At 45.6% G+C, this 20,915-nt stretch overlaps 1 protein-coding gene across 18 annotated transcripts in view; it reads left to right on the forward strand.

The window, feature by feature from the left end:
- Nucleotides 1-20,915, forward strand: part of SNTG2 (syntrophin gamma 2) — a 198,653-nt gene that overhangs the window by 107,692 nt on the left and 70,046 nt on the right. For all 18 annotated transcript variants that reach the window (XR_003682319.2, XR_003682321.2, XR_003682322.2 and 15 more), the window contains one exon: nucleotides 2,060-2,151. Coding sequence is in view for 14 of the 18 variants with exons in the window: in XM_028496836.2 (XP_028352637.1) it covers nucleotides 2,060-2,151 (92 nt within the window). In the remaining 4 variants the exon portion in view is untranslated. The remainder of the gene's footprint in view (nucleotides 1-2,059; nucleotides 2,152-20,915) is intronic.

The following is a 20,915-nucleotide window of genomic DNA, read 5'->3' on the forward strand; positions in this document are numbered from 1 at the left end:
GTCAGGGTGCCACGTGTGTCGCAGCACCCCAGGGCGAGTGGACGGAAAAGCTGCCCGCGCTCGTGTTCTGGCCAGAAAACATTCGGGTGGGGTCGTAAGGACGTAAAAGAGCACAGCCTCCCTCTTGAAGCTGTTCGCCGACATTGGAGGTGGCCTGGAAGCATCAGTATGAAGACCCATGAATTTATCTGATTTTGTTGAGAGGTTTAAAGCTCTGGCTGTCCTGTCTAGTGTTTACAGGGAAATCAGGTTGATGGAGTACCTGCTTTACCTGAACTGTGCCGGCTGCTTTGAAGGTGAGCCCATAAACGCATTCACGACTCTTCAAGGAGAAAACTGAGATCACAGAATAACTTGCACGATATCCCACCAATTTTCCTCATCTGTGAACTGGTGATAATAATAAATAACAACCACACCTGAAGCTTGTGCGTCGAAGTAGTAAATACAACGACATCGCGAGGCTTTCAGTTCTGTCCTCAGTGACACGGATGCTGGCGACACGTGTGTGACCCATGCTCGTCCTGCTCACGTGTGGGGAGATGCTGGTGCCTGCAGACCCTCAGACCTGGCGGTGAGGGTTGGGCAGGACGGGACGAGGAGGGCTCGGGGTCCCTGCTGTGAAACCCCCTCGGCTCCAGCCTCTTCCTGTCATTGGGGAACTTTACCCCGGTAAAGCTTTTTATCATTTTCCAAGAAAGTGAGAAATCTGGATTTTTAATGCAGTGCCTTGGCTTTGATCAGACAAAACCGATTTGCAGGTCACACTGAGCTTCACCTGCCAGTTTGGAACCTCTGCCTGATGTGATTTACCCCCCGAGTAGTTGGCTTTTGAAGGCTAACGCTGGCTTTGAACATTTTCAAGCTAAAAGAAAATGAAGGACCTGTGTACCAGGCTGGCACCCGCTTCGGCCGGCGCACCCCTGACCCTGCACAGCCCATCGGGGTCCTTCCCGTCGCCCATTGTGATAACGGGAGATGCGGGGTCACTGGCTTCTCCCTGAAATTGCCGACTGAGTCAGGAGGGCGGCGGGTGAACCTGCCCGTGGCGGCACCTGGGGCCCAGGGCCGCCGAGTCGGTCTGCTGGTGCGCTGTGGTCAGGAGGAGGGCCCCCTGCTCGGGGAGGGGGCGCGGACCTCCTTCCGCCTGCGGCGCTGGCACCCGCCTGGGGTCCCGCGACGGGTCCTGGGCACGTGGTCAGGGCCGATGTGCGCTGAGGGCCTGCTGCCACTCCTGCTGTCCACCTAGAGCGCTGGTCCTTAGGGCCAGGCTCGGGGGCAGCTGGTGCTGCCCCCACCTCGCCTGGCGCATCCAGGGCCGCAGTGGGGGGCGGGGGGGTGCTGAGCGGTGGCGGAAGGGTGGGCACAGGACCCGCCTGGTGCTGGAGCGACAGGACGGAGCTCCCCTTCCATCCCTGTACTTCCTGAAAAGAGGACTGTTCTCGGGAAGGGCCCTGACTTGCCCGAGACAGACGCTTGCCTTGGACCCTCTGTTCATCCAGGACCCGTGTTACAGGCCCCACAGCGGCTCCCTGCTCTCTCCCCAGTCCAGAGCTGCTTCCTCTTTTTATAAATATCACTTTCCTCAAACTTACCTGATTGGTCTTGCTGTTTTTCACTAAAGCAACTTGCAGTGCAAAGATAATCAGAAAATGTCAAACGAATAAATAATATAAAAAGTAACATCGGAAAGTCAAGCGTGAGTGTTGGGAAGTCAGCATCGCTAGCCTAGTGGTGGGGAGGCAGGGCCATGGAGCCCCCGGGCCGGGGACCGGCTTGGAGAGGCCGCTGTCTCTCTGCACCTGAATCTGGTGCAGCCCCGCCGAGAAGCCGGTGCCGCCCTCCTCTGCCAGGCGTGTTGCGGGCTGCAGACGGGGCAGTCCACATGGTGGGCGGGCGGCGAGGGGCCAGCGCTGCTGCACAGCCCGTACCAGCAGCTGCTTCCCCCGGGGGCTTGTCTGGGGACCTCCTTAGCTGACCCCCGTAGGTGGACCTGCAGGTAACGCACTGCCACTCCTCTGGTGGCTCCACCTGCGGTGAGTCTCTGTTTCATTTGCAGGGTCCCCAGGACCGTCTAGCGAGCCCGGCAGCGGGACCTCCTCGCCCCTCTTTGACAGCGGTTTGCATCTGAACGGAAACTCCAGCAACACAGTAAGCTCGCTCCTCCTCACCTTTGATTTAACCAGAAGCTCCCCTGGCAGATTTAGAAAGCCCTCGCTGCCCGTTTCCGAGGGAGATTCAAACATGGGGGTAGGATGTGCTTACGTGCGCGTTATTCCCACGTGGACGCCTGGTCTTTCACCGTAGGGTACTTCCAGCTCCTCCTAATTCACAATATCTCGTGAACAGGCCCGAGTACGTAATTTTGAGGTAGAATGAGGAGTCGTGGCTCCAGTTTTCCTCGGAACCTGACGGTGGGAACTGCCGGGGTTTGTCCTCCGGAAGCTTCCTCCAGACTCACAGGAAAGGGGTTCATTCCCAAGTTAATGGAATCACCTAGGAAGCGTGATGCTGTGTATTTGCAGTGAGTTTCCATCATCCTCCAAGTCTTCACCTTCCCAGGAAAACCAGAGTTGAGCAGAAAGAGAGGGCTGCAGGTGACCTGGGTTTGGCGGGCTGCCCTCTCCCCCAGGGAGGCCTGGCCTGACCCAGACCCCGGCTGGGTGGGCCCTGAGAAGAGCCAGCGTCCAGGGTGCGGGCTCATCAACCACTGAGCCATTAGTGGATACGGATTAGAATCCTGTAAGCAGCTTGAAAAAATGTTTTCCTGGAAATCATATCCACTCGCACCTTCCGACCACCACCTACCTGACCGGCAGGCAGAGCCAGAGGAAGTGATTGATGTTTGCACAGTCCATTCTTAAAATACCATTCTTTTCCATTTTTAACCCTTTAATATAGTTCTTGATATTTAAAAATTGCGTTTAGGGTCTACGTGAGTTATGAAACAGAATAATAAAACAAATGTCCCTGAACTCAAGACTCGAATCGGTACTAGGAACATTGTCCCCAGCTTATACGGCCGCCTGTGTGTCACTCCCACATCCCATTTTCTGGCCTTCCCAAAATAGACAGCATCCTGAATCTTGAGTTTGTCACTGGCTTGATAAAAAAAAAAAAAAAAAGGTTTATCCATATGTATCGATCCCTAAAATTTACCATTTCATTTTGAGCCTTATAAAATGCTATTCTGTCTTAGCCTTCTGGGATTTACATTTTTACCCGCTATTATGTTTTTGAGATCCACAAATGTTATGTATGTCCCTGGTTCTTTTTTGCTTGTTTGTTTTTTTCTGTATTATATTTAACTGTGTGAATATACTGCAGTTTATTTACTGATTATCAACCATCACTAGACACTTGGTTTTTGTTTCTTGGTTTACTCTAGTCTGCTGTCACTGAAACCAGGGCTGCCAGGAACATGCTTATAAATATCTCTTGGCTACAGACCCAGAGCTAGAATTTCTGGGCACAGATGATGCCAGTGTCTGATTTTCAAAACAACGACAACTTGTTTTCCCAGGCGGCTGTCCCAGGTCATGTCCCAGTGGCAGGAGGCATTCCAGGTGGCCATGGCTTCTCAGGGCTCCACGCTCTGGGTTCATTTTTCCCAGCACAGGGGTATTTGGTGGCTGCTCCCGGCTTGGCCGAGGAGGTCTGTTTGCCTCTCCTGCTTGCGGTTACTTTGCCTTCTCCCCTTCCGAGACGTGTGTCCATTTTCACCCCTTTACCTGTAAAGCTGTTTGTCTTTTCTTTCCTGATCCCTTGGGAATCTCCGTACACACTTGGGATTAATATTTTGTTGAATTTGGGTCTCAAATCTCTGCTCACAATTTACAGCGTGTGTTTCATTATATTTACGCTACCTTTTGATAAATGGAAGTTAATCTCTGTGTAGCCAAGTGTGTCCATTTCTTTCTGGTAGAGGTTGTGGTTTTAGGATCTGGTTCAAGACATCCCTTCTTATCCTAAGCTCATAAAGATGTTTCCTTGTGTTTCCTTTCCTAAATACTTTTAAGCTTTGTTTTTCACTTTAGGTCTCCAAAGCATATAAGGCTTATTTTTGTAAAACACGTGAAAGGCTGGGACCCAGATTCATTTTCCTGGGTAACCGGTTGTTCCAACCCGTGTCCTCGGTCACTGTGATCACAGCGCATGTTTCCTGGTCTTGGGTTTATTGCTGAGACCTTGGTTGTATTCTGATTGCAATATCAATACCAGAACCACACTGCTTAGTTAGTCTGTATTTATAATAAATTTTGTCACTGTAGGCTACGCTGTCTCACAACGTCCTAAGTCTTTGTATTTTTTCCATTCTCTCTCACTTACCTTTTTCTTGTGGACTATATGTAATCCACGTTGAGTACAAGGAGTGACCACAAAGCTTTAGTCTTTGGAAGACTAGGATCTACCGTATCTCTGGATTGGAGAAGAAAATGGGCTCCACTCTGCAGTTTGTTTTATCAAAGGAAATGAGTTGGAACCTTCCTCAGACACAGAGGGTTTAGGCAGTTTTCGTTGGCTGCACTTTCAGACATGCTCACATCACTTTCCTTCTCCCAGGACCAGATGCGATGGAGCAAGAGGCAGAGTTTGCCAAGTTCAGAGCAGCTTTACAATCACAGGAGCCCTGGAGGCTGGGTTTCCCCTTCATGCCTGTGTGCCCCTGACCCCCAACACATTTGTAACCCCTGCTTGTGGAGTGGGGGGAGCCGATAGAATGCGTTTTCACTCTGTCTGTGATTCCCAGAGCCACTCCCAGTGCCACCTTGTGTATTTGACAACTTCCCTGGGTTCTCATTTGAAACTAAATTATTAACTGCTCCCTCCCCAGATACTACATCTTCTCCGTCTTCCCTACCCTCCATGAGAAGGAGTCAGCTCACGGCTTCACCCCCAGGCCCCACGTTCTCCTCCAGACCCAGGAACGGCTCACACACCTTAAGATTCTGAGTTCATCACTCATACTGCACTATTTTCATGTCAGAAAACTTACTGAATATTTATAACAACAAAAAGTCTCATTCACATCAGTGTCGCTCATCTCAATTGAACGTGTATATTGTCCGGTCCTTCTCTCCCTCCGCCCCTGTTTCTACACTCCTGCACATCCCGTTCTGGCTCCCTTGTTAGTGGGTTAGTGTTCATGTTTTCCTTCACAGAGGGAACATAGAGGGGTTATTCCTTGATTACCTGGCTGTCCAAAAATGTTTTCCTTTTTCCTGAGAAATAACTGGTGCTTTCACCTGGTGTGCTTGGAACTTGGGTGTTGACCTGGTCCTTTGAGGGACTTCAGATGCCAATGTCTCTGCTTTACCTGTGGCAGATGCAAGGCTAAATTGTGTCTGACTAGTTTCCCTTTGTCGGAAAACTTTACCAAAAATAAATAAGGAGCTGCAATTAAAGAACAAAGAATTTAGGACAGTAAACGCCTGATTTTCTGAGTTAAGAATTTCAAAAAAATAAATCAAAAGATTAGGGTCATTACAGAGAATTGAATGCTCAAAAGTGTACAGGAACAATATATCAAAACACAAAACAGAAACAAGGTTTTACAGAAATTATAAGGAGACAGATATGAAACTTATAAAGAGTAGTTGCAGAAGAAAAGCAGATATAATAAGAAAAATAAACAAACAAAATATATTTTAAAATATTAAACAAATAAACACATAAGTTAAACATTGAATTGAGTCTTCTAGATGGAAGGAGGGATGGTCTCCTAGGCAGAGGTAACGAATGACTGAATGATATTTAACTGTTTAATTAAAGTATAAGGCATATGCAGGGAAGTATACAGCTTTGAAGAAACAGCTCAATAAATGTTATAGCACCCTGGTCAAAATATAGCACATCACCATAATCTCAAACTACCCTCTCCCTCAAAAAATTACTATTATTTTGACCTCAATTACTATAGATTAAATTTACCTGTATTTGACTTTCATGTGGATGGGGTCGTACTCTTCTGTCTGACCTTGTTGCCAAAAGTCAATCTTAAAATCAACTAGCGAAAGCATAGATCACTTGGAACAATGACAATTTTATTAACAGCACATTTCTCAATAGTGACAATGGAAGTTAGATAACAGCCCAATAATATTTTCAAAATCATGGAGACAAGAAAAATAACTATTGGTCTATCTTTGTGTTCCTCACAAAACCATCCTTCCAAAACAAGGTAAAAATAAAGACTTGTTCATAGGAAGAGAATCTGAAAGAGTATATCACTAACAGAATTTCTAAAGACCACATGTCAGGAAAAAAAAAAAAAAAGATCCCAGAAGGGCAGTTGGAGATTAAAGGAGGGGATTATGTATGTGAATCTAAACAAATGTTCTCTGCAGAAAGTAATAACATGACTTAAGTTAATGTCTAATATCTTAGGTTAAGATAAGAGAGCAAATACAGAATACTGAAAACAATGTATGTGGTTCAGAGTGAGTGGACTGGATGTAAAGCATTCTAAAGTCCTACTGTTGTTAAGACACTTCACGAATTAATAAAACACCAGTAAAAATAAAACATCAAATGAAAAACAAATCAATAACAAAAAATCCTTAACTAAAATGCATTAAGAAAAAAAGAATAGAAAAATAACACAATGAAAGAGCCAATCTTAAGGAGGTAGATATGAGTACAGACATAGCAGTAATAAAATCAATATACATAGACTGAATTTACTAGTTATGCTTAAGAACCACAGATTTACTTCAATCTTTAAAATGACTCAAGTCCTGTCAAGCATCTTTTCTGACCACAATGGTATGAAACTAGAAATCAATTACAAGAAGAAAACTGAAAAATCCACAAATATGTGAAGATTAAACAGCATGCTGCTGAACAACCAGTGGGTCAAAGTAGAAGTCTCAATATCTTGAGACAAATGAAAATGGAAATACAGCATACCAAAATTATGGGAAGCAGCCAAAGCAATTCTAAGAGGGATGTTCATAGTGATAAATGCATATGTTAAGAAATAAGAAAGAGCTCTTATAAATAACCTAAAACTATAAATCAAGTAACTAGAAAAAGAAGAACAAACTAATCCCAAAGTTAGTAGAAGGAAGTAAGTAACAAAGGTCAGAATGGAAATAAGTGCAATAGAGACACTAAACAGACAATGGAAAACATCAGTGAAACTAAGAGCTGGTGTTTTTTTTTTGAAAAGATAAACAAAATAGGCAAAGTTTTAGCTAGACTTACCAAGAAAAAAAGGCAGCACTCAAATAAATAAAAGTAGAAATGAAAGAAGAGACATTACAACTGATAACACAAATACAAAAAATCATAAGAGACTTCTCTGAACAATACTATGCCAACAAATTAAACAACTTAGAAGAAATGGATAAATTCCTAGAACGTAAAATCTAAAAAGACTGAATCATGACGAAATACAAAGTCTGAACAGACCTATTACTAGTAAGGTGATTGAATCAGTAATCAAAAATCTCTCAGCAAACAAAAGTCTAGGACCAGATTGCTTCACTGGTGAATTCTACCAAACATTTAAGGAAGAATTAATACCAGTCCTTCTGAAACTCTTCCAAAAAATTGAAGAGGAGGGAAGAATTCCAAACGTATTTTACAAGGCGAGCATTACCCTGATACCAAAACCAGACAAATATGCCACAAAAAGGAAGTTATGGGCCAGTATCCCTGATAAACATAGATACAAAGATTCTCAACAAAATACTAGGAAACCCAATTCAACAACATATTAAAAGGATCTTATTCTATAATCAAGTGAGACTTATTCTGAGAATGCAAGGATGGTTCAGTATCTCCAAATCAATCAACATGATGTACCACATTAACAAAGTAAAGGATTAAATCATATGAGTATCTTAATACAATAGATGCAGAAAAATCATTAGACAAAATTCAAAATCTTTTCATGATCAAAAAAAAACACTCAGGGGGACTTCCCTGGTGGCACAGTGGTTAGGAATCCACCTGCCAATGCAGGGGACATGGGTTCAAGCCCTGGTCCGGGAAGAACCCACATGCTGCGGAGCAGCCAAGCCCGTGCGCCACAACTACTGAGCCTGCGCTCTAGAGCCCGTGTGCCACAACTACTGAAGCCCGCGCTTCTAGAGCCTGTGCTCTGCAACAAGAGAAGCCACAGCAATGAGAAATCTGCACACCACATGAAGAGTAGCCCCCGCTCGCCGCAACCAGAGAAAGCCTGCATGTAGCAATGAAGACCAAACGCAGCCCCCCCACCCAAAATTAATTAATTAATTAAAAAACTCAGCAAAGTGTATATAGAGGGAACATACCTCAATATAATAAAGGCCATAAATGACAACTGCACAGCTAACATTGTACTCAATGGTGAAAAGCTTAAGGCTTTTCCTCTAAGGTCAGGAAGAAGAAAAGGCTGCTGACTCTCACCTCTCCTATTCAACATAGTACTAGAAGTCCTAGCCAGAACAGTTAGGCAAGAAAAGGAAATGAAAGACATCCAAAGTGGAAAGAAAGAGGTAAAACTGTCTTTATTTGCAGATGACCTGGTACTATATTGAGAAAACCTTAACGACTCCACTAAAAAACTCTTGAGTACTAATAAACAAATTCAGTAAATTTGCAGGATGGAAAATCTATTACAAAAAGCAGTTGTATTTCTGTGCACAAAAATGGACTATCAGAAAGAGAAACTATGAAAATAATCCAATATATAATTGCATAAAAAAGAAAAAAATACCTTGGGATAAATTTAACCAAGGACATGAATGATCTGTACCCTGAAAACTTTTAGACATTAATGAAGGAAATTGAAGAAGACACAAATAAATGGAAAGATATTCCATGCTCATGGATTGGAAGAATAAACCTATTGTTAAAACGTCCATACTAACCAAAGCAATCTACAGATTCAGATACCTATCAAAATTCCAATGGCATTTTTTCACAAAAAAACAGAACAAACAATCCTAAAATGTATACGCAACTACAAAAGATCAGAAATACCTAGAACAATCTTGAGAAAGAGAAACAAAGCTGGAGGCATCACACTTCCTGATTTCATACTAAATTTCAAAGATATAACAATCAAAACAGTATGGTATTGGCATAAAAAAGGCACATAGATCAATGGAACAGAATAGAGAACCAAGAAATAAACTCACACTTATATGGGCAATTAATTTATGACAAGGGAGTCGGGAATATACAGTGGGGAAAAGGATAGTCTCATAAATGAAAGGTGTTGGGAAAACTTGACGGCCACATGCAAAAGAATGAAACTAGGCCCCTGTCTTACACCACTGACAGAAATTAACTCAAAATGAATGAAAAGACTTGAACATAAGACCTGAAGCCATAAAACTCCTAGAAGAAAACATAAATGGTAAGCTCCTTGACATTGGTCTTGGCGATGATTTTTTTAAAATTTAACCCCCAAAACAAAGGCAACAGAAGCAGAAATAAACAAGTGGGGCTACATCAAACTAAAGAGCCTCTGCACAATAAAGGAAATCATCAACATAATGAAAATGGAGAAAATATGTGCAAATCATGTACCTCATCAGAAGTTAATATCCAAAATGTATAGAAAGAATACATACTACTCAATAGCAAAAAGCAAGCGATTTAAATCAAAATTGGGCAGGGGGACCGAATAGACATTTCTCCAGAGAAGGCAGACAGATGACCAATAGGCACATGGAAAGATGCTCAACATCACTAATCGTCAGGGAAATGCAAATCCAAGGCACAATGAGATACCACCTCACAGCTGTCAGAATGGCTATTATCAGAATGACAAGAAGTAACAAGTGTCATCTGGGGGCCTGGGAGCAGATGGCAGTGTCTCCACGTGGTCTCGGGTTTCTGTAACGTTTGTGATTTCCCCTGCATCACACTTCTAGTCCCATGGGGTGGTGTTTGGGCAACTGTTTGTGTTCCAGCTGAGGGCAGTTTTGCTGGGGAAAGATTTACTAGCAGTTCTTAGTGCATTTGGATTTCCTCTTGTGTGTGCCTTACTTTTGTATTCTTTTTCTTAAAGAATCCCCCCTTCACATTTTATTGTCTTTGGGCTTTATGAAAACTGCATCGGCTCCAGAGTTCAGGGTACCGGTCATGGGGGAGATGGGGGCCAACCGTGCCCACGTGGGAAGACAGGAGGACGCAGAGAGCTGCAGCAGCTATGTTCTAATTTGTGAGTCCCCTGGGAGCTTCAGGGGGCTTCGTTTTAGTTTTATGTTTCATAACTTCCTCTATGATTTGTGTACATAAGAATATACGTATTATACTCTGTATGTATCAAATACAACAAAAATTTTAATGTAGCAGATTGAAGGAGAAGAGCTGCTAGAAAGACATTTAAATAAATAATGTGGAATCATCTTAAAACTTGAGAAAGGTTATTTGGAGGAAGACAGTGAATAGCTACCTTACCTCCAAGGAATTTAGGCAAAAATAGAACAGTTATATACCAACACTAGGTCTGTTGCAGACCGCGAATGGGCCAGCGAGGCAGAAGGACTGTTCTCCCAGAAGGTACTGAGTCAGAACTGGTGGCCGGCGTGTAGAGGTTCAGCAAAGTTCAGGCGAAGATGACTCCTCTGGTCCTGACCTGGGGGCTCTGCAGAGGGCGTTGCAAAGCGGTCCCCACAAAAGCTGGCCTTGTGGTTGTGTTTTCTGTGGGATGACTGACAAGGCCTGAGGGAGTGCAGCACAGCAGGGTTTCTGGAAGGCGTCTGGCAGCAGGTGCTAACACCGCTGTGGATCCTCACACCTCAGACGCAGCAGTTCCACACCCAGGAATGTATGACAGGCCGTGTTTTAGAGCACATTCAATATGTGCTTAAGAAAAAGTGACTTCAATCTGGCTTCTCAATAATGGGGAAATTATTCGTTATATGGGGATAGATGCATGTGATGAGATTTTTCAGTGTTTTAAAATGAATTTTACCAAGATTGTTTAGTGACTGGAAGACACATCACGTTAACTTTTAAAAGTGTATATGGTGAGGAACACAATAAGTTACAAAGGCGTTGGAAAATAAATGATATATGCCAAATGCTAAAATGATTATCTATAGAAGGAAAGAATGTGGGTCACCTTAATTTTCTTCCTTATATGTATAGATCTATTTACTAATAAGAGTATTAACAGCAACAATTTACATAGTAGTTATTACATAGCAGGAATCTTTCTAAATATTATGTATCTGTCATGAGTACCTTTTTTGTATGGGAGAAGGTAAAACTCTGAGGCACAAGAATTTAACTCATTTACCAAGGGAACACAGCTAGTGCCTGTTAGTACACACCAAGGGGACACAGCTAGTGCCTGTTAGTACACACCAAGGGGACACAGCTAGTGCCTGCTAGTATAGAAAGGAAACACAGCTAGTGCCTGCTAGCACATAGGAGGGAACCACAGCTAGTGCCTGCTAGCACATAGGAAGGAAACACAGCTAGTGCCTGCTAGCACATAGGAGGGAACCACAGCTAGTGCATGCTAGCACATAGGAAGGAAACACAGCTAGTGCCTGCTAGCACATAGGAGGGAACCACAGCTAGTGCATGCTTGTGCACACCAAGGGAACACATCTAGTGATGCTAGTGCATACCAAGGAAACAGCTGGTGCATACTCAAGTCAGAATTTGAACGCCGTGATCTGGTCCTGGAGCCCTGCTCAAACCTGATGGAACAGCTCAAGTAACTATTTTTGAAATGGGTCTGTTTTTCTTCCATTATCAATTCACAGAATGTTGATTTTTCTCTCTTGTAACGCAGAAGGAATTTTTCTCCCGTATAATTTCTGTGCCATCTTTTTCACACGAGCCAAGTCTGTTCCTACGAATCTTGATACAGGAAATGATGCACCTTTGTTGCATTGGTGCCTCAGCTCTGCGGGTCGTAGGATCACATTAGGGCATCGTTCCACCTCTGAAGCCCCCCAGTCCTGTTTAATAATATCATGTTTTTCTAAACATGAGCACGCACTCCTCTTACTTGCATCACGCGCTTCAGCATTTTATTGACCTGGATCTCAGGTAGCCTCTGGTAGCTGTGAATCTTCACTTGGCTTCCAAATTGGCCTGATTTACCACCACGCAGCGAAGAGTTTAAGAATCAGGCCCGATTTTTACTCCATCATTCGGTGGAGGGCCGTCCCCTCCTCACTGACTCCAGAGCCTCTTGGAAAGTGACGGGAAGAGAAACGAGGGGCGGGGGCGGGCAGGGAGGCTGCTTCCCCAGGCCGGGGGGGGTCCTTTCCTGTCCCGCCTCACGCGTGACCCTGCAGCCCTGGGCGCAGGTGGGGCCCCAGGGCTGGAAGGTGGGTCTCGTCCCTCTGATGTCACCAGTATCGTCCCTCCACTCCCCTCCTGCCTCAGAGATGGATGTCTCATTGTGTCAGTGGCGGAAAGACAGAAACATGTAGGAGGCCTGTCAGGGTGATGCACTAGGTGTCTCTTCCTGCAGCGTTGCTTGTCTCTCCTGAAAAAATGTCTTCGTAACAGAGTCACCTCCGGCACTGGCAGCTGTGAATACGTTGCCTCTCTGAGGGTCTTCGGGAGAAACTTGAACATACGAGGTGAGCATCATTCAGGATGTCAGAGGAAGTGGCTGCTTACATGGATCACTCACCCCGCGCTGCGTAAGAATAGAAGTCTTGTCGTCTTCTCAAGCCTCTAGATATTTAACAAAAATGTAAAGGGACCACTAGCGTGGACGCCCTGCAACTCTGGCTGGCGTCTGTGACGTTAGAGAGGAGAGCTCCGGTTAGACCAAGTTCAACAGCCATGGGGGTGAGTAACTCAGAGAACGAACTGTACCCTGAGGATCCAGAGTTTTCTTCTTGGGCAAAATATTCCAAGTATGTCTCATCCAAGAGACATTTCTTGAGTGTGTAAATAGGACAGCTTTATTGGTAAGTTTACAGATTTAAATCAGAGAACTCAAAGCACAGAGTAGTGAATGCTGTCTAAATGAGTCCTTCCTCCGGGCGCGTGTGCCGATGGACGCCAGACTGGACCTGCCGGACGCCGACCCGCCTGGGCCCCTAGGGCTCGAGCCGCACCAGGGTCTTTTGAAATACTTTTGGCAGAGATGGTCACGTCCTGACAGGCGCTTTGGTCCCCTGTGATCTGGGTTCCGCGACAGCGTTTCAGGCCGTGGGACCGTCACACCCACGAGGACCTGGCTCAGATACAGTGACCGTCTCTGCAAACCAGGGATGAGGTTCTGGTGGAAGAAAGTCTTCTCTGCACAAAACTCACTGGCTTCATCTCATGGACCTGCGGCTGCCTTTCCTCCACAGCAAACACGGACACAAACCCGCACCGTTCCCAGGAGACTGGCATGCAGATTTAAAATTGTTTAATCTGTGGTTTGGGGGAATGTATGTATTTTAAAACGCCTGTAAAATATTGACCAATAATGTATTTAATTTAGAAAATTATGAGAATTCTGGACTAAGTCAAATTTTGTAGGAATCCTGGGTCCCTGCACTGAGCCTGTTTTAACCCTCATTGATTTTCATGTAAAAAGGAGCTAAATACACTTTTACTGCTGCCTTACAGTGCTGTTATATTAAATATTTGTTTGTTTTGTGTTCAAAGGCTAAGACCCCAGGCTGCACCTGGGACCAAGCCCCGCTGAGCCCCAAGTACCCTTCTTCCTAGGGGGGCGGCCGGGGGGCTGCGGTCCTCGGGCCGAGCAGGGCTTTGGCGGGAGTGCGGCTCGGGGACGGGACGGGCAGGCTGTGGGGCAGCAGCGGGTGGTTTAGAAGGTGAGGGGCAGGGCCTGGACCGTCACACACACCAGAGATGAAAGCACGAGGAGGGTAATTTCTGGAGTGAAAATTACCACGGGGAAGTCATGACAGAGCGCTGAAGGAGAAATTACAGTAGAGACACAGCGTGACCACCAACTCTTTCCCCGGAATGAGCGCCAGGCCGGCCGTATGTCAGCGTGATTACAGTTTTTAAAAATAAGAAATACAGGGCTTCCCTGGTGGCGCAGTGGTTGCGAGTCCGCCTGCCGATGCAGGGGACACGGGTTCGCGCCCCGGTCCGGGAAGATCCCACGTGCCGCGGAGCGGCTGGGCCCGTGAGCCGTGGCCGCTGAGCCTGCGCGTCCGGAGCCCGTGCTCCGCAACGGGAGAGGCCACAGCAGTGAGAGGCCCGCGTACCGCAAAAAAAAGAAAAAAAAGAAATACAAAAGCATCGCCTGTGAGTACTGTTCCAAAGGGACCATCCTATTGCAGTCAGGATAATCCGTCATAGAAACGTTATGCTCTCATCTCAAATTAGATACTGACAGTAAAATTAATTACATAATTATAAAAAATTATTCCCGTAAAGAAAAACTGTTCTCTTAAGAATACGCTGGGAAACTCTGAGCTAACTGCTCAGTCTATTGAGTCTGCCTATCTGTCCTAAATCTCTGAATCCTGAAAAAATAGTATTTCATGTTTTTTGTTTTTGACAGTTCAGGTTTAAAATTCCCATCTAGTATCTGGGCCAACATCCAAAATGCAATGTGACTATTTCATATCCAATTTTAGTCTTTCTAGTTGGGGAAAAAAATAATCTGTTTTCTCAGATGATGTTGGATTCTTTTTTCTTTTTTTTCAATTTTTTAAAAAGTATAGATTTGGTGCCTCTTGTTCCCCCCCAAAGAAGTGTTTATAAAAGTTTTATATAAATAATTTTGTTCTAATCAATTTCACTTTTAAAAACACTAACTTTATGATATATGGTCAATAATGTAGTAAGGCAGGGAGTATTTTCAGAATGTGTCTGTTTGGGGGATGGTGACGGAGAGTAAATTTGGATGCATCTACCAAAGACAAGGTGGGGCTGCGTATCGATTTTGGGGTCACTCACTGCAGTTTCCGTAGTCGAGCTCCGATTCCCAGCTCACACGATGAAGAGCCGACTTCCGAGGCATTTACTCGGTGCAGACACGCTTTCCCCCCAGAGTTTCTGGTTTCTCAGTTCTGAAATGAATACGTGGACGAGATTATTTTCGGAGCAGTTCCTGGTTCTCTCTGCTGCTGTGATCCCCTTTACCGATGTTACCACATCGCTGGGTGACTTCTGTTCCCTTGGATCTTTTTCCTTTAAAAGATACTAAAGGGTCTTCTGGGGGTGGAGGACCCTGATAAAATTAGCCTGGCCTCAACGGTAACGCCAGCTTCTTTAGCGCAGGAGATCTGGGGCCACAGGAGTAGGGGCAGCGTTGCTCCAAGGCGAAGACGGCCTGGAAGGGTGCCCGCCCGTGAACAAGGCTGGTGGGGAGACGCCCCACCTGGGGCAGCCTGATGCCGAGGGGCGGGAGCCAGCCTGTCCTGGTGGACTCATTGTTTTTGAGCAAAGTCCGAGCAGGTGAAGGGGCCTCGGGCATGGGGGTCGCAGCGTCTGGGTGACGTGAGACCCATGGGGGGGGCAGGGTTCACGCTGCAGGGTCAGGTGTGGGGCACAGGACCAAGGACAGAGGGGGAGCTGGAGGGCAGTGGGGGGCTCTGCCCACTTGTCCCTAAGCAGGCATCTGGGGCAGCCCCGGACTCCTTGACCCCTGTTTCCCGTGAACTTGGGATCCCGCGTCCCCGTCGGTCCCTGGATCAGGCCTGGCGACCCAGAGCAGGCATGCCACACCCTCTCGGTGTCCGTCCGCAGGGCACCAGGAGCTTGGGGGCGGCCCAGAGCAGGCGTCGTCAGCAGCTGTCGCCGTCCGATGGGAACACCCAGGGCTGCAGGAGGCGTCCCCGCCGCGCCCCAGGCCCCGCCGGCCTCTGCTGGCTCGTCTGCTCTTCGTCCTGAGACTGACCGACACGAGGACGCAGAGGTTCGGCCCTTTGCACGTCAGGTCTCGGGAAGGACAGTCAGTGGACGAAAACTCTGAGCTGCGCTGGATTTCTTCAGACGCGCAGAACTGACTCTCCCGGGGGAAGGTGAAAAGCAGGCGTGTCCGTGCGTTCCCAGCACTTCTCCGAGGGGCTGGACCCCGCTGGGCGGCACAGGGAATTGCAGTTCAGTCCATGGAGACGGTCAGGGCCTGCAGCCCTCCGCACGTTTGCCGGGAAACGCGGTGTGCGTGCGGGGTCGCCGGCCGAACTTCTCCCGACGCGGCTAGAATGACTCAAGACGTGGAAACGAGAGGGCCGCAGGGAAGACGGACTCGCGGCTCCCAGAAGCCGGACCTGCCGTGCTCAGCGAGCTGGTGCAGGCGCGGGGCTCGGGCTGCCGCCCACAGCCGCGGGCGGCTGGAGTGCTGGGGCTGGAAGGGCAGCGGCCTCTCCACGGGGCCGGTGACTGTTTCACGAGGCAGCAGACGGCGGTTTGCCCTTCCCTCCACGTCACCTGTCACCCTCTCCTCTTTAGAAGCCAAAATGCCCAGAAAATCAGAGGGGGGAGAGGGCAGGTGGGGCTGTTACCTGGGCCCCGGAGCTGGCCTGGAGGCGTGGCGCCAGGGCCCGGGGGATGCCGTGCAGGGCTGTCCCCTCCCTGGGTGTCCTGCCTGCTACTCACAGACCCCGGCAGCACCCTCAGTGGTCTCGCCCTGTGACCACATAAGGCCATGAAGTTCACATAACTCTCACGAAGTTAAAGTATCGGGGTAATTGGGAATTTTCACAGAAATCCTTCCTTCTTAGGACTTACTAGATGCTTAGAGATTTCAGATTCCGTCTAAGTCCTGAAGTCCTTGCAGGGATAGCTGTCATCTTGGACAGAGTTTTACAGTTCTGGTCAACTTCCAACTAAGGCACCCTCACAGGGTTCTGTATCTCTGTTTGCAATACTGAAATACTGTTCTTTGCCATTATTATTGTGCCATAGTAGAGTCTTAAATTATATATGAAATAGACCCGTCCTCCAGCAAAATCTATAAAGGTAGGAAGTACAGACTGCGACCCACAGGCATGTGTGTCTGCTGGGTAGACACCTTGTTTTAATTGAACGTGAAGTGGTAAATATTTAGCTGCTTGCTAGTTTTTGAGTCTTTCCCTTAGGTTTAATAATTGTCTTTATTGATCAAAACTTTTAGAAAGGAATAGAAGTCACATTATTGGGCTTATCTGAAAACAACATCTGGGCATTACAGCGTGCCATGAAGAAGGACCTTCTGAGAGCCATGCAGAATAAAGCCGGGATTTGGAATTTGCTGTCTGCTGTCTGTGTCACTGAAGGCTTCGTGTCACATTCTCAGCGTCTCCTGTGAGCAGTCAATTCCTAATGTTTGCGCTGTGCTAGGTCAGAATATCCAAAATCCAGACCTTCAGTAATACCACCAAATACCTGCTGTCCATTCTAGTGACTTACTAGTTAATTTCATGGAAATAAGCGTTATTATTATTATTATTTTATTATTATTATTATTATTACATGGCTGTGGAACATAACCTCTGAGCCCAACCTGCAAATTGTCAAGCTGGATACAGAGAGCACACGAACAAACACAAATTATATAATACTCCCTTCTCATGTGAAACCATTCTTGATAATCATTTTAACCATCATATTGTATTCTAATTATTTTTAAAAATTGCAGTTGATACAGGCACACCTCACTTTATTTTGCTTTGCAGATCCTGGGCTGTTTACAAGTTGAAGGTTTGTGGCAACCCCACCCAAGCAAGTCTATCGGTGCCATTTTCTCACTTCCTGTCTTTGTGTCACATTTTGGTAATTCTCTCAATATTGTAGACGTTTTCATTTTTATTATGTTGGTTATGGTCATCTGTGATCAGTGATCCTTGGGGTTACTGCCGTAATTGTGGGGGGCCGGGTCACAAACCTCACCCATATGACAGTGAACTTAATGGATAGATTAAGGCCATCTCCTCATCTCTCCCTCTCCTCGGGCCTCCCTATTCCCTGAGACACAATATTGAAATTAGGCCGATTAATAACCCTACAGTGGCCCCTAAGTGTTCAAGTGGAAGGAAGAGTCGCATGTCTCTCACTTTAAATGGCTGAGCTTAGTGAGGAAGGCATGTCAAAAGAAGCCGAGATAGGCTGAAAGCTTGGCTTCTGGCGCCAAAGAGTCAGGCAAGCTGTGAAGGCAAAGGAAAGTTCTTGAAGGAAATTACAAGTGCTCCTCCAGTGAACACACAAATGGTAAGGAAGTGAAACAGCCTGATTGCTGATACGGAGAAGACGTGAGTGGTCTGGATAGAAGATCAAACCAGCCACAACCTTCCCTTAAGCCAAAGCTCAATCCAGAGTAGGGCCCTGACTCTCTTCAATTCTGTGAAGGCTGAGGCAGGTGAGGAAACTGCCAAAGAAAAGTTTGAAGCTAGCAGAGGTTGGTTCATGAGGCTTAAGGAAAGATGCCATGTCTCCATAACATCAAAGTGCAAGGCGAAGCAGCAAGTGCTGATGTAGAAGCCGCAGTAAGTTAACCAGAAAATCTAGCTAAGATAATTAATGAAGGTGGCTACACTAAACAACAGGTATTCAGTGTAGAGAAACAGCCTTCTGTGAGAAGAAGATGCCATCTAGGACTTTCATAGCCAGAGAGGAGAAGTCAGTGCCTGGCTTCAAAGCTTCAAAGGACAGGCTGACTCTCGTCAGGGGCTAAAACAGCTGGTGACTTTCAGCTGAAGCCAGTGCTCATTTACCATCTGAAAATCCTAGCGCCCTTGAGAATTATGCTAAATCTGCTCTGCCTGTGCTCTATACATGGAACAAAGCCTGAATGATAGCACATTTGTTTACAGCATGGTTTACTGGATGTTTTAAGTCCACTGGTGAGACTTACTGCTCAGAAAAAAAGATTCCTTTCAACATATTACTGCTCCCTGACAAGGTACCTGGTCACCCAAGAGCTCTGATGGAGATGAACAGCAGGATTCATGTTGTTTTCAGGCCTGCTAACACCCGTCCATTCTGCCCATGGATCGAGGACTAATTTCAACTTTCAAGTTTTATTATTTAAGAAATACATTTCATAAAGCTATAGCTGCCATATACAGTGATTCCTCTGATGGGTAACGTGAATTGAAAATGATCTGGAAAGATTCACCATTCTAGATGCCATTAAGAACATCTGTGATTCCTGGGAAGAGGTCAAAATATCAATATTAACAGGAGTTTGGAAGAAGTTTTTTCCAAAACGTTTATAAACTTCTGTTCTGGGGAGAATCAGTGAGCACCCAAAGGATAAGACAAAGATGCACCAAGAAAAACCAACCCAGTGTATCTCCTGCAAAAATAAATATCCTGTTACACTGAAAAAATAAGGCATTTGTTCTCAGGTGCCGGGCAGCTGGCAGTTCCACACAGTGACCCTTGAAAAGGGAGAACATCACAAGTTAAGTGCCACCTGGGGACAGTGGAACTCAAACATAGTGCATGGTCTGAGAAGCGAAAATAAGGATGTAGGGCTTCTGAATCAGCTAGAATCTGGGCAACAAGGCTCCAGAGAGTCATAACCCGAAGGAGGTGGCAGAGGGGGAGTCAAGATTTGGGGTGTTGGGCCCCTCCCTGGCTGAATGTAGGATACCCATGCACAGGGAAATACTATCAGTGCCCACCCAGGAAAGGCTGCTGAGGAGTAGGAGCAAACGAAGATGCTAGAGGTCAAGCAGTGGTGATGAAATTGCATTTCCCCTTTGCCCGGAATGGGGAAGATTTAATCCCCCCGGACATGGCGGCTGAAACCCCAGAAAGGCTACACCTTTGTCACTGAGACCACATTAAACCTGTCTTAACAGAGTCCAAAACCAAGCTTTGAAAACATCTGCAGAGACAACAGAGTTTGGGGCTGATTCCTCTAAGTTACAGAGTTTAGTAAACAGCTTAGATTTGCCAAAAACCCACCTCAACAAAGCTTAAAACTTCCTAATTTTAAGGTGCTTAAATAACTGAACTGCCTGTTGAACAAAAAACAGCTCTTTAGAGGAAGGTAATATAATCCATAGTCCCTGCCTTAGGTTACAATGTCCAGTATGCCATCAAAAATTACTAGTGATGCAAAGAAACAAGACAAAGTGATATAAAGCTAAGAAAAACTCAGTCAGTAGAAATAGACCCCACATGATGTTGTGTTTAGCCAACAAAGACCTTAAAACAATAGTTATCGATACCTTCAAGGCCTTGAGGAAAATATGGTTTTAATGGTTGAACAGATAGGAACTCTCAGTAAAGAAACTGAGATTTCAAAAGTGAAACAAATGATAATTGTAGAACTGAAAGTGCAATAACTAGAATTTTAAGAAAAGAAAAAAATCTACCGGATAGTCTTCATCTGAATTAAAGATGGCAGAAGGCCTGGCGGTAAACTTGGAGACACACCAACAGAAATCTGCCCATCTGAAGAACAGGAAAAAGACTGAAAAACAAGGGAGCACCAGTGACCTGTGGCATAACTCAAGTGGACCAAGGCTATGTGTACTTGGAGTCCAGAAGGAAAATGGGAACAAAGACAAAGCTGGATGAATACAAAGAAAACTATACGTCAGCAGATCCCAGCCAAACTGTTGAAAGTCAAAGAAGAGAAAATCTAGGTGGAAGCCAGATTTTTTTAAAAAGACATATTATTTACATAGGAACAGAAATGAATGAATATCTATTTAGAATTTTATATCCAGGGAAAAATATTCTTCAAAAGTGAGGGGATACAAACATTTTAAAAGAAATTTAAGCTGAGAGAAAGTATCACCAGCAGACCTGCACTACCCGAGATACTAAAAGATGCTCTTCAGGCTGAAAGGACAAGACACCACATACAGGAAGAAGTAAAGAGCAGCATAAATGGTAAATAAGTGGGTGTGTTTATAAAATATCTATTTTCCTTTAAATATAAATACTTCAGAGGACAAAATTATAAGATGGTAAACTGGAGTTGATAATGTATGTTAAAGTAAAAGATGTAGCAAGAATAGCACAAAGGGGCTTCCCTGGTGGCACAGTGGTTGAGAGTCCGCCTGCCGATGCAGGAGACACGGGTT

This window comes from Physeter macrocephalus, chromosome 12 (assembly GCF_002837175.3).
Source record: "Physeter macrocephalus isolate SW-GA chromosome 12, ASM283717v5, whole genome shotgun sequence".
Taxonomy (NCBI): domain Eukaryota; kingdom Metazoa; phylum Chordata; class Mammalia; order Artiodactyla; family Physeteridae; genus Physeter; species Physeter macrocephalus.